Source organism: Epinephelus moara, chromosome 7, assembly GCF_006386435.1.
Source record: "Epinephelus moara isolate mb chromosome 7, YSFRI_EMoa_1.0, whole genome shotgun sequence".
NCBI lineage: Eukaryota > Metazoa > Chordata > Actinopteri > Perciformes > Serranidae > Epinephelus > Epinephelus moara.
The window spans coordinates 36,510,750-36,527,783 of record NC_065512.1 but is presented as its reverse complement, the minus strand read 5'-3'; the positions used below and the strand labels follow the sequence as shown (position 1 = coordinate 36,527,783).

Sequence of the window (17,034 nt, the reverse complement as noted above, 5' to 3'; positions counted from 1 at the left end):
ACGAAACAGAAACCCTATATTTATCCCACCTATATGTGTCTTCCCAAGTCTCTTTTTCTGTGTTTTCCTTTACTTGTTGGTATTGGTTCTAATTTTTGCATCAAAATAAAGTGGAAGCTATTCAAGCAAGCTACACAAAAAAAGGAAGGAAAGGTCATGACATCAGTAATGAATCACACTATAACCCATCATATCTTTGTTGTTCCATGACTGAAAAATCCATCTACCATCAAAAAACACACATGTTGATATTTTTTATCTAAATGTGAGCATTTGTTGTCCTTGGTCTTCAAACAGATGATGGCTCTGTCCGTCATTACGGGAGAAGAATAGGATCGTCATCTCCTTGTTTATGACTTGTCATTTTCATAGGTTATTAACTGGCAGAATCATTGGTAAAACCAGAAGTCCATTAATTCTATTAATGGGACTCTTTGTGAAATCTGATGTGCCTATGAAACCCCTCCTCTCTGTTATATTTCGGTCCAGAATTTGCCTTGAGTATGTCCAAAAAATTGGAACTTTGCGATGGATTTCGAAGAGACCGTATAACAGTGTGCTAGTTTAGGTAACAGGCTGCTAACTAGCTAACAGGGTATTTTCTTCAATGCAGTTGCCTGTTGATAGTCAAGTGAGGTTGTTTGATTAAAAGGAACTTGAATCTAGTTTTAACGCATTGTGAATCTGAGTAATGTTATTCTGCTAAATTATAGTTATACATACAGTAAGATTGTCATTTATGACCCATTCAGCTGTTTATCTGTCTTTTTTAATGAAATATTTCACAAATCATGCTACGTACCTGGTAGGCCAACATCTTCATTTATTTGTTGCCGTGCAATATTGGTCCTGGTTTTGTCCTGGCAGTGTTCCAAGCCTATATTCCAAACTACTGGATGATGTAAAATGGACAAAATTAGCCTCTCCCCCATGGCTTCAGGTAGTCTTTGTCAGGTTTCTATCCATCCGTAAGGAAATGTACTTTTTTTACACTGGACACTGAAGGCATCATTCATATATATATATATATATATATATATATATATATATATATGGCTCTAGACACCAGTCACATGCATATGTGGAAATGAGCTGTCAGCCTAAACAAGTGCATCAATATTAGGTGTGCAAAGCCATCCAATGGGCTGGATTGGACCCTTTGGAGGGCCAGTTTTGACCCATGGGCCATATGTTTGACGTCCCTGTATTAGACTAATCTAAGAGCTAAATTAAGACTGGCTTTAAAGTTGTGGAACTGGCCCCTGATGACATTGGTCAAAGCCCTGTGCTAAGACATATTATTGTTTGCTATTTACACAGCTAGAAGTGTGGGGACACTCAAACAATCACATCATATGTGATTATTCAATAACTCATCCCAAAACCATGACCATTTATATACTGCATTAACAGCTTCCACTTTTCTGGGAGGGCTTTCCAACTGATTTTAGAACCTGGCACCACAGATTTGCTGCAATTCAGTCCGGTTTTCAGAGAGAGAATGTCCATATTGGACAATTCCAGACTTTACATTTTACATCCAATGCCAGGACGTAGCTTGTCCTTTATGCTGTGAGGCAGAAAGTTAGTTGGTCAGTCAGGATGTTTATGAGTGTGAAGCACATCTGTTGTCATGCAGGAGATTGGAGTTTGTGTCTCATCTTTATTAACTGTAACTACATATTTCCCTAACCTTAATCAAGTGTTAGGTAATATTATCTTACCTTTTACCATACCTTAACTGCAAGTTTTCCAGTTTGGTAGTAAGGGTTTTCAGGACATTGGGTTTGGGCAAAAAGGTCTAGCTCACATTCAGTGTTCTAGTTCATCCCAAAGGTGTTGGGTGGTGTGAAGTCAGGGCTCTGTGTAGTCCAGGCAAGTTGTAAAACAAGCTTGGAACAAGTAGGCTTTGTGCACAAGGACACAGGAAAGGGTCTTCCCCAGACTGTAGCTAGAAAGTCTGAAGCACATTAGTGTTTCTAATATCAGATTTTCCTTAATTAGAAGTAAGGAAATGAAGAGTGCATGATGGAATGGGTTTTCCACATACGTTTGGCCATATGTTTCTTTTACTTGCAAAGATTAACACTGAATACTAATACAGAAGGTGCAAACACACTTCACAAACAGTACCATGAAATCTATGCCTCCACATTCTACATTTAATATCTACTGTGCCATAATCATTTCCTCACATGATCAAAAATAGGCACCAGATGAAGAAATGTGACATATAATTACCGGCTGCTATAGTTAGTAGTGAATGCTGTTTTTCCTTATTGCTGTCTCCAGGCAGTGGGCAGAATGAATCTTTTATTTCCTGACAGTTATGTGGGCAGCAGACTCTGGAGCTGGACAGTTACAACCCAAATAAATCTGGCATTTTCAAAGGAAAATTACAATGTGTCTCGTGGCTCACTGAGTACAAACACTGAAAGGGAGATATCATTACCCAAGCCTCATTTATTTCTTCAAGGAGTCCTGTGTATGGCTGTTTACCAATTGTATGAGAATAAATCCTCACCTGTCAGAGAATTTCATGGATTATTAGTATTTGTGGTTGACAATCTGGGTGAAGTGTTATTTTTTAAGGCACACGTGCAGTTCTCACCTTTGGTATACTGGTGACGTGCTACTGCGTGAGCTACTGTGTCAGTAGTGATCATGCTGTGAAATCTTTGTGTTGAAAGCTTAGCAACCCTCTTTTTGTGGATATGATAGCCAGCTGGACTTGGTGACATTTCTGCCTCAAGCAAGAGACACACACACACACACACACACACAGAACATTTTTCATTATAAGTACACTATATCCACATGTGGCTGTCGTGAATAATTTTGAGTGAAAGCTGTCACTGTGCTCTTTGTGGTAAGCAGGGGGAATGTGTTGGCGGCTGCATCTTCTGCAGATGTTATGAACAGCAAAAATGTTCCTGCAGCTCACTACTGCTTCTCTTAATGTGTGTTCATACAGAAACTGATGGGAATTTTCATCTTGTGTCATTTGCACACATTTGACTGTTAATGATTATTTGCCCTCCTGGAAACTTTCTTTCATTTCCCTCCATCTCTGTTCTATTTCCACTTGTCTCTGTTTGTTTGGGAAGCAGAATCATAAAGCTCTGAGATACACCGGAAGATTTGCTCTAGCTGAAACATTTCCAAGACATCTTTGCATCAATTTGCACCACCCCAAGTAAATTTTCATCTATGAGCGTCTTTCTTTTGACTTCAGATGTAATCATGCCATCTCTAAAATTTGCTTGGCACACCATTTGAACATTTTGAAAAGAGCAACACAAAAAGAAAATACAATAGGCCTTATGCAAGCTTATTTGCCTATTCTTTTCCTGAACTACTTTTACTTTTTTCTGCAGGACTTGTTTGTACAATGATATGATGTGATGTTTGTTTTTGCTTTTGAGTTTGGCATTTTGGTCATCACCATCTTGGTTTTTGGAGCCAGAAGTGACCATATTTGGAAAAGAGGGTGGAGATAAACCAAACACGAGCTTGTAGCTTCACTGGCAGGGTGCATTTACAGTGCGGTTAATTGTAATAATACCAATGCTGATGCTGACTTTTGCACACAAAATGCAGTCTACTTATGAAAAAAAACAAACTGCATTTTATTAAACTGCTTAGATGGTCTTTTAGTTCAACCATATGCTGAACAAGACTTAGTAAGGTGACCAATGCATTACAATTAACTTCTATGAACTGAAAACACACTGAAAGAGTAACAGCTATGGCTATGCCTAGACTCTGTGAATCTGAGATTATCCCATGGTTACATTACCTCATTAACGTTGTCACCATAGCAACTTGTTAATAGACAGCAACCACCTGTCACTTAAAGCAGCCACATCCTTAATTATGCCTAAATTTATGCTTTGATAAAATGTAAATGGGTGAGTTATATAAAAACATCCCCACACCCATGCAGTTGTAGTGAACATGGAAATTAGCTGTAGAGACCAAAATCATGATTGTACTTGGCTGTAAACATGTTTATTTTCCTCTGTAGAGTGTGGCATTTTAACATGGGGGTCTGTGGGGATTGACTTGCTAAAACCAGCCTCAAGTGGCCATTTGAGGAACTGCAGTTTTTTTTCACTTGCGCGTTGCCTTCTTTTTTTCAGCCCCAGAGGTTGTTGCTTGGCTGTGTCATTATTCCAAATCAGATTCACCACACCCTGTTATTGCACTCTTTATGGTAAACTGCTCATTTCAGGCTGATGAATACCTCCTGTAGCCCTGCATTTTAGATATTACCTCTATATAAAAATTTGAAACAGCTAATATGTTTTTTAAAAGAAAAACAGTGCAAATTACTTTTTTTGGTAATAGGGGAAGAATTTAGCATGGTACAATAATGTTGTGTTTGATTAACTCAATAAACGTTGTCTGTGAACATTATCCAGGCAGCAATTTTGTTGTCACCACATCGTTATTTTAAAAAAAAGTTTAGTAATATACAGATGTAATATCTAGGAGACAGGGCTGCACCTGTTTATGAGGAGGTGCAACTTTATAAGATTTGATCATAATTAAGGCCCCTAAAATTGCCACAATTTTTTTGGCAATTGTTTGATTAACAAAAATGTTACCTAATAAATAAAAAGAAAGCTTTCACACCACAGAGCCTCTGCTATCAGACATCAGCAGACCAAAAGATAAGTTGAGCAGTGTCAGTAACAATAAAAAAATTATTAATAGTGCAGCTGCTGATGCCATGTCATCACAGCAGCGATGTAATGCATCAGTAATACACATAAAGAGAGATCACTTTGACATCAAGTTAAGTGCGAAAGCCAAGTGTACCATGACTCATATGAGAGGTGGTCAAGATGGAATATTGCAAGCTTCAGTAGGTGATTACACTGTCAGTGCATCAAAGGATGATACTGGACAGAAAGCTGCAGACCCCAAGACAACTGCCAGACCTTTCCTGCTGAACTGCATAAGTTGCTATGATGACATAAAAAAAAAAAAAAAACACCCAAAAAGACCTCTCACTGATGATGATGACGATAATATAATGGACAGAATATTAGTAGTGTGTTACGTTTTCTTTAGTTATATGTATATAAAAAATGTCAGGTTCTGTATCATCTTTAAAAACCAAATATCTGTAATATATAAATAAATGAGTCAATATATTTAAATAAATAAAATTTTATTTTAATTAAAATAACATTTGATTTATTTATTTCAGGGGACTTTTATTTCCTACCACATTTGTATCCCCACTCTTTATATTTCCATCTATTTAAATAACCACAAAATACTTAATAGGTTGTAGGTGGACTATAAGTCAAAATATACCATAAATGGATGGATATTGTCTAAAGTACAAAGTAAAACATTGTGGTTTATTTTCAGTATTTCAACTGGACTTTTTAAATTAAGGAAATTAACACATACAGTTTAAAGCTACATGTCATCATACACATCATAGCTTCATTTTTGATGTATAATTTGTGGGGGGCTGATAGAAATGTATCTGCTACACCAGGCTTTTGTCTCACTACTTCTGCACATGAAGCCTCCTCCTCCTCCTCCATGCCAGAATGATAGCCGGCAATGGTCAGCTCTCAGCTTGCTGCCTGCTGTGTGGGGGTGACTACAGACTATTGTGATCACTTTTCAAAAATGTGTAGTCAATGAAACTACTGAGTGAAATCAAAGTCCTATGTTGCTTACAGAATGGGCATTTTCATCCTGTGGCCATCCACACTGATTTTGTGCTGCACCGGTTTGCACCACTTAAATACTAGAGTAGCTAATAAGTTTGCTATTTGATATTTTAAAATGCAGAGGTTCATTTTTATTAGTGTTTGTTATGTGTCTGTCCAGAACACAATAGTTATTTTAATTTTTATGCTGGTTTATAGTATTAACCATTAGTTAGGTGACTGTTGCTTGATCTTGACTCCACCTGTATTTTACTTCTTTGCTTTTGCTTGTGTTGAATGTTATTATAGGGGTGGCATTACTGAGATCTACATATCCTCTCATCTCTCATTAGGTGATGTTAGTCATGATATGAACTAATTGGATGTCAATCATAGCTTTTTTAACCACACCAATAACAATGAGCAATTTCACGTAAAAAAAAAAAAGATCTGTTTTCATCAGATTAAATAGAATGAAGTAACCTATGTGGATTTGGGTTCAACTACTGTAAAATCAAACTTTTTTTATTTTTATTTTTTTGTAGAGAAAGGATGACTGTCTAAAAACTAGTAAATTAGTTTGAGAAGTTGGTGAATGCCACATACCAGTGGTGGACCTTCCTATGTGCTACATGGGTAGCCACCTAGTGTGCCACCCAGGGGCGGACTGGGACTAAAAAACAGCCCTGGACTATGACTCGGCCCAGCCCACAACAACCGGTGCGCATACGGTATGCGCTTCCTTCTTCTTCAATTTGATTGGCGGCCAGCCGGCTCATAGATATCTATGGGCTGGCTGGCATCCAATTTAAAGGCTGCCACCTAGCCGACTGGACGTGGAACAGAAGATTATCAGGGAGAAAAAGGAAAAAACAAAAACAAAAAAAAACGGTGATGACTGCGTGGCGTGGCCGTCCTGGAGTACCGGCCGTTCTGTGATTCTCCAGAACCTCCAGATGGCCAGTCCGCCCCTGGTGCCACCTTATCTCTGACTTTAACCCTAACACCTAACCCATACACATTTGGCTGCTGAATTTGGCTTCCAGCTTCCATCTCAAACGTTATTTGGCCATAACTTCATAGGAAAGCTGCTACATGCCTGGGACTTGCTGCTGGCGACTCAGCAGCCTGAGATCTGTTGATTGAGACCACATCATGTCAAATTGTGACGCCAAAATTTTAAGTGGTGCAAAGAGGTCCAGGGGGGAATGCGCCCTTCAAGTTTTAAGAGAACGCACCACTCCGTAGCAAGTAATACACTTTTTCAGTAACTTCCTGTAAAGTGGTCCAATTGCCCCAAACTTGGTGCAATGCACCACTCCCTTTGCCAGTTAACCACTTTTTGTAATAAATTCCTCAAACATTAAGTGATCGGCACCAACCTCAGTTTGGTGGGGGTGGGGGTTACAGGGGGGTGGTACAAACACGCACACCAATGCCCTAGAGAACCCAGGGGAACCTTGCCTAGGGAGCCATGCCTGGCACCACTGCAGACTCTTAAATGACTCCTGTGTGACACATAAGAAATCTGTTTAAAGTACAATAAATGATTGTGCAGCTCTTATTCATTTCAACACAAAGCTGAGTATTGAGTGGTTTAAAAGAGGAGAGGCCAAGGCTATTAAAAACACTGACTGTTATTTCTAATTAAATCCTGTTTCTAACTAAAACACAGTTTTGACCACGAAATTATATGTTCATTATGTTTCTGAAAACGTTTTTCATTGTAATAACATATTTTGATGTTATAATCTTACCTTAAACTTTAATGAGCCTTACACCAGGAAAACATCATATTTACTTGCCTCAACACAACACACACAAAAGATGCAGTGGAAGCATGTTGCGTGTACAGTGACCATTACTTAATCCACCTAAGCTGCAGAGTTAGACCTGGCAGAAAAAAGCCAAGGCATTTCATTATTCATCGGGCTACAGACGTAGGACATTACTTATACATTAGAGTCTTAGCTTGTTCTTTTTCAGCTACGAACATTTCATTATTTAAGGAGACAAGTGCAAAGCAGTGCAGAGACCTATGGTAATGTTTTAAAGATCACAGGAATGAGTTCCTTTTTATCAGCTCTAAATATTAATTTCTCTCTCCTAGGCATGCAGTGATTTGAGGTTTAACTCCACTGGGCATCAAATTAAAATTATTTTGAAACTTTAAAAATGACCTCATCGGGGAGACATATATTTTAAGGATATTTTTTTGTCACTGGTACCTTTCCATGTTATCTTTTGTGGTAAGTGGGCTATTTCAAGCAATCCCAACACAGCACATATGAGAATCGTTTAACGCTCAAAGGTACATCAAATTTTGTTGAGATCAGGCCATTCAAAACAAGCAGTGGTTCATTAAGCCTGCAGCATCCCAGACTATTGTTCTCATACTGGTTTACCATTTTATTTTATGTGACAGTGAAGGTGACAATACAGCAGCCACATTTGAGAACAGCAGAAACAACTTTGTGGATCATTTTGGAGCAGGGGAAACATATTCCTCAGGGTAGAGAGTGCCATCCAAACACAGCCTCGACAGCTGTTTGGGATTAGCCAGAGGAGTTCAGTAAAGACAGCTGTGCTTACGAGCAAAGCTATTCATTACTATGGGAGTCCCAGTGGCACTGGATAACCCCAGAGACCCAGACATGACCCTCACACCAAAACACACACACACACACACACACACACACACACACACACACACACACACACAGAGTTCTCTGTTTACACTGTCAGCCAGACCAATAGACATTTACGGACAGAGATACAGTACATTTTTATCCAACTATGAACATTTTTCAGAAGATATGATAAAGACCGATAGAAACACATAAACTCCTTTATGATTTATCCTTTTTCTGTTTCTGCTATATAAACAAAACATTCATGTCTCACTGCCACTTATTGTTAAAGGGATACTTAAACAATGTTCAATCAGTTCTGTATCATAGTAATGTGTGTGTACTGTAAAAGAACTATGTTAAACTTCCCTCCATCTTGCTAGATATCCCTGTCACCATCACCTACACAAAGAATATAAACACGGATTGAGAGAAAGAGAAAGCCACCCCTCTCTCTCTCTCAAATGCAGGCCAGACTCAAATCAAATGGCAAAGGTAGGCAGTGTTGATTAAATGCAAATCAAGATTCTTAACGTATGGCCTATTTCTCGCCTAAATTTCTTTCAGAAACATATTTTAGTGCACTGTCTAGAGTTATTGAACAGGAAGAGGATACCATCCTATTTCTCTCATTAGGAAAACAGAGTCTGAAAAAACAATACATTCTCACTCCCAACTTGTCAAATACTGATGCTTGGTCAGTGGCCCTTCAGGTTAAAATATCACGTGCTAAGTACGTGTCCTGCATCAGTTTTGGATGCTCAGTCACAGCGTGTCAATATACACTCTAACTGTAACATGAGATTATTTGTTACCACCCTGCTGCCATATTGTTTTCCGAAGAGCTGGCCATCTTTCTACTGTATAGACAGCCCAGATTTATGAAACGACCATCCTTCCAGCTGTGAAATACTTCCTTAAATGCATTCACTCCAGCAGAAAAAGAATAGGTGTTGGGGTCTTTCCCTGATTCACTGCATGGTTGATAAATACACCTACGGGTACATGAGAATCAGGAGAGACAAATTAATTCATAAAATGAACATGTTCTAATTAAACTATAATCCCTTTCACTACTCAATACATAAAAAATACCTTGTCCTCTCTAATATTTTCACATTTTATTTTCAATCAATTTCTGGAAATTTGCAAAAAACTTGGACGACCAATCAGTAACGTCCCGTCTCGCTAATGCAGGTGTACAGCACGGCTATTATAAGGGTAATCCGGGACTCTAAATTGCCTTAAGATGTGAATGTGAGTGTGAATTGCTGTATGTCTCTTTGTGTCAGCCCTGTGATTGACTGGTGACCTGTTCAGACCGTACCCCGCCTCTTGCCCAATGTCAGCTGGAATTGGATGTGACCCTCCACTTATCTGAGGCCCTTGGGGATAAGTGGGTATAGATAATGGATGGATAGATGACAGAACTTCTTTCTATTGCTCTGCTGATAAGTTTGTAGCTAAAGCTTCACCACTTCAACTTACAGTACTGCTTTTGTGCTAAGCATTTGGTGTTGTTGACTTCACTAAGATTGAATGTTGATGTTTATTAAGGGGGATTAGCTCTCTCTGCAGAATGTCTGTTGGTCCTCGGATTCTTCGAGAGTTCCCTCAAACAACAAAGCCTTTTCCGCAACACATAGTGTATAGTGTTTGAGCTGCTGTTAAGATGAATGTGACAAGTAATTTTCATTTTGCACGGTATGTGAGAATCCTCATGTGGAGCAATTTTTGGCCTGCGGTCCCTCGATAATTGATTAAACACACTGCCTGTCTGATGTGCTGTTATCTGTTACTGTGATGGGCATGCAAGGTCAGAAAAATAACAATCAAGCTGGGTTGCTTTGGAAAAAACATCTATTTGGTCATAAACTAATTAATGCATAAAAGAAAAAGACCTTCAGGATTTGTTGTCTCGGAAACCTTAAAGGGGACATATAATGCTCTTTTCAGGTTTGAGAACATGTTTATATGCTTTAATTGTTAACAAAACACTGTATTTTCCTCATAATGCCTGTAGTGGAACACCTGCATTCACTCTCTGTCTGAGGTATTTCATTTTAGTGCATGTCTCTTTAAGCCCCCCTCCTGAAAAAGCTCAGGGACTCTGATTGGTCAGGGTTTCCAGGCCTTATGTATCTTGACATGTCTGCCCCATCATTGTAGCCAGTGAATGATTGTAAGAGAGAATAGCTATACTGTTCATCGCGAAAAATCACCTAAAAGCTTCTAAACCAAAGTCTTGACATCGGACATGTTCCAGCAACATCATCTTCAAACAAGATGATATGCTCCCCTGACGTTAGAATGTAGCTACATGTAGCAGTGTAGGCTATGTAATGTACACTCTTGTAGTGTACCATTTGGGGTTGCTATTTCTGGTCTGGTAATGGCGCTACTAACCATTTTGCAACGAGCTGCCTCAGTGTAGCACTCACTGGAGTAGAATGTTCTGGTTTGGGGTGGGAGGAGCAGACAGCATGTTGCCTGTTCCATCGTGTGGGCGGCTGTGGCTCAGAGGTAGAGCGGGTCATCCACCAATTGGAAGATCAGCGGTTCGATCCCCAGCTCCTCCAGTCTGCATGTTGAAGAAAGATACTGAACCCCAAATTGCTCCCGATGATGCTTCCATCAGTGTGTTAAAAACTGAGTAGCGGGTGGCACCTTGTATGGTAGCCTCGGACACCAGTGTATGAATGTGTGTGTGAATGGGTGAATATGACTCGTAGTGTAAAAAGCGCTTTGAGTGGTCGAATGACTAGAAAGCCGCTATACAAATGCAGGTCCATTTACCATTTTTTTCCCACTTTTTTCAATTTCCAGATGTAACAGAATTAGTTCAACGAATCATTTGGTCTATAATGAGTACTGAACCGAAAGCTTCATACCAAACTGCTCAATATGAATATGTGTATTGGTACACCTATAGGGTGTAACAGATATTTCAAAGAGGTATTTTAATCTGGACTAAAGTGATGGATTGACAGACATTGCCAACATAATAGTGAGGTGAGGGAAGGCTGAGCTCTTGGATGTGTTTCTGATTTGAAGGCTTACTTTATTATATTTAGCACTGTATATAACTGCACTGACGTACTTGTTTACAAGTGTTAAAAAACAAAAGCAGGTCTTTTTGAAGATAACGTGGTTACTCATGCTCTATCACCAAACAGTGCCTCTCCATTTTTCCCATTGTTTGTTAAAGCAGTGATTCATGTGTGGTTGGCATTTGATTTTTACTGCTGATGGCATGGTGCCCACATTTTATTTGGTTTCTTTCATGCCAAAACAAATGCTTTATTTACTCACCTTGAACATTCTTGAAGGAAAAGTAGTTCCATATGCACATGCAAATGTGCCAACCTGATGAATAATGCTAACAGGTAAAACACAAATAAGGGGACACTTAATTATTGTGTATTTTCAGCTTGAGCCTGTGTTAATTACTGGACTTGCTATACTGAAGAGTTTTTGGATTAAGTACCTGGTGCTCAAGGGAATATTGTCAGTTGATGGTTATGGAAACATTTCCATCAATAGCCAGACTATTGACAGATAAATCATTTAACTGTCAAATAACCTGAGAGAAGAGAAATATTGATTGTTTTTGTATCTGTTTTCAGTCAGCACAACTAGCATTAAAACTGGATCAGTATGAGAGAGACACATTTGCCATGGCCATGCTTAGCAGTTACTGTATTGCAACCTGTGTGCACATGTATTGTATGCGTACCTGTGCATGCATACATTTATGATTACGAGTATTTGTGCATGCCATTGTGTTAAAACAAAGGTGTGACATGACAGTCCCTGATGATATTTGAGGTGGGCTATGTTTCTGTATGTCTTCTGTATGTCTGCGACACAAAACAATCAATCCAGTCTTGTCCAATCAATCCAGCTCGGAATGAAAGATTTTTCCCTGGCGATGCCACACAGTGCTCTTCCCATCAACACACAACATGTTGAAAATGAAAAATGTAGTCCTTCCCTTTGTGATTGTCAGGCAGTGAAATCTCGCTTTTGATCCCCACAGTTAATCACGTTACATTAGACTTGCATAAGCTAAAGCCTGTTTGGCTGTCTGCTGCATTGTTACTGTTCTTTAATTTGAAGGAATGATGGGGCTTAGAAAGCATTTGTTTTCAATGGCATGCTTTGCCTGGTTCCTACTTTGAAGTTTTTCTCTGTAATGTCTTTTTTTGCAGAACAGCTTTCAAAATTCAATTTCCTTCAAACTGATGTTTTTTTATTTGTTCTTTCTGTTTCTATTCACAGACTCTGAAGTCATCTACAGAAACAGTGATGGCCACGTCATCAAGTTCAACATTCTTACAAACGAAACAGAGATTGTCCTGACAAACACAACATTTGTGAGTGTCCTATTGTACATTTAAGTTGGAGGATTTATCGTGATGTTAATGCTATCATAATGATTGGCATTGCAAATAGTAAATCTATATCTGTGTCTGTGTCTTTCTTTCTCTCATATTTCCACCAGATAAATTTCTACGTGGCCAAGTATTCTGTCTCCCCTGATCTGAAATATGTGCTCTTCGCTTATGATGTGAAACAGGTATGTAACCATAAAGGTTTTTGCTGTAAGGAAAGACAGACATCATTTATTTTTTACATCAACTCAGTCCTGTGTATACAATTGCTTGCTCCCCACTGGCCCCTCCTGGTGGCAATTGGAGGCTGACATTACTGTTTTTAAGAGGCTTTGGTGCTCTCTTTTTTAAGATGGCGAAGGTAGTGGTACCTTGTGAGACTAGACAATGTAAAGCATCCATTGCTGCCAACCACAGACTGTATATAAAGATGGACAACATGTCTCCACTTACCCCCACTGTACAGAAATGAAGCCAAAATATCTGTGATACGGCCGTTGGCATCTCGTGCATATGATGTCATTTGGAGAGTCTGTGTAGTAGTGAACTATGGAATGTGGAGGTCCCACTCCTACACCCATCCAAACAATTGCAAACAGTGCCACTTTTTGCGAGCACACAGATTGGCACACATAGCTATCATAGCATCAAATAACTAATTTAAACCAAACTTATCAGTAAAAAACGAACACCTAAACATATATCAGCATGATAAGGCGTAAATGAAAGAGACCACCTTTGGGAAAAATTAATTTGATGTCTACTTTGATTTTGTTGTTTATGATCTATGATGCAGCCAGTCACCAGGAGGTGTTCAAGATGTTTTGGTCTCACTTTTGGGGAGCTGTCATGTTGTCCATCTTAATATACAGTCTGTAGTACTTACAGCTTGATTGGAAGGGGTCTAAACAACACTTAAAAGTCAGGCTACATTCTGATGAGGGAACAGCTGACATTGCCATTTTCAAAGGAGTTCTTGAACTCTTACCTCCAAGATCTTATCAAGATATTCCCAGTAAATGTTTTATCCCTGCCATATAAACTAAAGCTATATATTTGTCTATTACCAGCCTATTTGAAGAACAATATAGCCACAAACACATGTATACACAGATATATAATGCATATACACAGGACTCCTGTGGAACTCCAAATGCTAACTGTAACAGTATTAATCAGAAATCAGATTATACCAGTAGAGGATTCTTTAACTCTACTATTGCCATAATGTTTAAGTAGCCTGTATACTTGACAGCATAGGGAGATTCCTGAAGATCAGTTATGTCTTTTGGTTTTGTTATGCTACCCCAACATTTTCAGCAGCCCTATCTGGCCACCCCTATAAAAAATTTATGGGGGCACTATTGATTGAATGTAACCAGACGATTCACAGAGAATCTGTTCAGTTTGTTTTATTGTGGTTTCATTCTGTTTATTCAAGTGCACTGTAACACACTGTTGTTATGGAGTATTATAGTGTGAGCAGACTACTATTCTTTTATGCACAGTGAACTCAGTGGTAAAAAATACTATACTGCAGTCATTCATTCAAGATATGATTCAAGATGTTAAGTAAGAGTACAGAAATATTATTAGGTAAATGTACTTAAAGCAACAAAGTACTCAACATGCAGAATACCCCATTTGTGTGGCTTACTATAAAGGCCTATATTATATGATATAATATTGTTGGATTACAATACAAGGTTTTATTGTAGCTGTTAGAGGCTGAGCTATTTTTTTACATGCTTTTATTTATAGATGGGTTTCAGTTTGATGTGCATTAATGTTCGGGGGGACTGACTTAGAAGTTCAACATGAGGAGTTATTTCTGTGCCCTAATTTACATAAATCACAATAGTAATGAGTGCTAAAGTTCATTATCAGGGGCAGAGCCAGAAGCTGTAAACATTCTGAGCCCAGCCCATATTCAGGAGGTCCAGGTCCATGCTTCCATGGGGAGCCATTTTTCCCCATTTACAGCAGCTACATGCACTATTGTTTCAAGCCATTTGAGATAATAGAATGCTTTAAAGTCTGTTCATCATTTGGGGAAAACATGGTAGTTGCCAAGTACAAAAATCCTCCTGTGCAGCCTACAGCCTATTTTGTATCTAATTGTTCTCCAACTGTCTTCATAATTATGAAACCAGAACACAACAAATGTTGTGGATGATTAATTTCACTCCTACCACCTAAAAAGACGCAGAAAATGTCTTATGTGGTTATTTTTAAGTTGCATAACATAGAGTCGGAATTTGGTGATACAGCATTACTAATCTTGAAACCTGTTTTTCTAATACAATGCTGGAGTAGAGTTCACAGAATGAATGTTAAGCTGACAAATCGGCTACACATGAATCCATGCCATAATAATCTGGGCTGCTCTAACGGCCTATTTCCACCAGATGCGTGTTGGTTGCGTCTCCGCTCCGGCACGGCAGCGGAGCAGATAGGATTCAGTTCTAGTCAATGTGTGTGTTTCCACCTGCTGCGGCTGTGCTGCGTTCCGGCTCCGTCACAGCTCCGGCAGTCCGGAGCCCTCCGCAACAGATACGCAAGACTTCTACTTCAATTCAGCACAGAGCAGATCGTGCGGGGCAGGAAGTCGTGCACAGAAACACAATAAAACATCCGGTTAATTTTCAAAACAAAATACACAGTGTTCACGCGGATCATATTTCCCTGCACTACACCTTGAAAAACTACATAATGGGCAGAGGCAGGCCTGAAGTCAGCAGGTCAGAGGGTTTCAGACGTCATTTCACCCCGTTAACACCATGGACGAGGAGATATTAATCATGGCAGTGCACCGAGATGTCTTCCGGCGGAGCTGCACCGCTCCGCACAGCAAACGCAGCCGGTGGGTATTGACGGACAGCGGAGCACGCAGCGGATAACCAGCGCTGCCGTTCCGCAACGGACACGCAACCAGTGGAAATCCAGTGTAATAGCCAAGGATTCCCAACAACTTGAGTAAATGTGATCTTTTCTGAATAAAATATTAGGCCCACAGAAAACTTACTCATAATGTCTATATTAGCTTTTTTTTAGGGAATAGCATGGTAAGATAAACAGCATGGGCACATATTATTATCTGAATGACACAAAGTTGAAGGTAGTTTAAAAACCTAAAAGTTTTTTAAGGTTTTGGCTGTTGGGGGAAACTTGCAGGGCTGGGGGGCCCACCCACCCCCTGCTCTGCCTCTGTACATTATCCCAAGGAGACCCCCAGGTTAGCTCACTGAGCAGAATTAGTTACAGTATTAGCTCCAGTGACCCCGTCAGAGCTATGGATGCTGGACATTAATGAGTATTTTGCACAGAACCTGGTGAGGAAGAACCACTTGTTTTACATTTGACAGTTCACACTGTTACTGTGTGTTTAAGGCTGTTTAATGAAGAGTGCAAAGTTTTGTTTGTCTCTGTGATCAACATTTGGTGATCAGTTTGATGTGTGTTGAGGCTCAGTCAGGGATTTGGTGATAGGTGGCATCTGTATCATGTTGTTATGCTTTTTCCAGAGAAAAAAAGTGTGCTGAGTCTCTTTTCATGATCCTGTTTAGCTGTTCAAATCCAATCTGTGTTTCGAAACAGTTTATGTGTGATGCTTTTCTTGATTACACTGCAGTCATCTCTAATATGAGTTTCTGCACTGATATAACACATCTGGCACATCCAGTGTCTGCTTTTGTCTGATTTTGAAGAAACAGCAGAGTTTCCATACAAGCTAACATTAATTTATTAACTATGATGAGATAGGTGCTCAGAAATATCATGCTAACTTGACGTTTCTTATTATGCAAAGGTTACTTGTATTCTGTGCTTTTACATCGTGCTGCTAACTCTGTGTAGGCTAGCATTTCTCAACGGGGGCAGTACTGGGCTCCAGTGGGTGTTCAGAGAACTAGAAGCAATATTTTTTAAAGAGAGGCACTGCGATGTTCTTGGGGGTAAGTTATGTGTGTCTTCTTTTTCATGCCAGTTTAGTCTTACACGCACATTTTCACAATTTTATGATTAGACTCGCTTTTATCACCATCTGAGGCCTTTTTTGACAAGGCTCTTTCTACTAAAGATGAAGCTTGTGCATAGCTTTTCATTGTTTTCTATGGAACAGCATGCTCCTCCATCCATTCTTTTAACATGCATCAAAGTGAGAAGCTATCTTACCTTTGAGCATACGTAGCTTGTTTGAAAACCACAAGCAACAATGCTTTATAGACAGAGAAAGAAAAGGAGACTCGGCCGAAGAATTGTGACTGTGTCTGCCTTGCTTACTTTATGTGGCAAGATGCTGACTGTGCTGTCAGCTTTCTTTGCTCTTTGTTA

At 39.3% G+C, this 17,034-nt stretch overlaps 1 protein-coding gene across 5 annotated transcripts in view; it reads left to right on the top strand.

Moving 5' to 3' along the window:
• The window catches only part of LOC126393530 (inactive dipeptidyl peptidase 10-like), a 318,572-nt gene that overhangs the window by 208,434 nt on the left and 93,104 nt on the right, over window positions 1-17,034 (top strand). For all 5 annotated transcript variants that reach the window (XM_050049721.1, XM_050049724.1, XM_050049722.1 and 2 more), the window contains 2 exons: window positions 12,590-12,684; window positions 12,813-12,887. In XM_050049721.1, coding sequence (XP_049905678.1) covers window positions 12,590-12,684; window positions 12,813-12,887 — 170 coding nt within the window. The remainder of the gene's footprint in view (window positions 1-12,589; window positions 12,685-12,812; window positions 12,888-17,034) is intronic.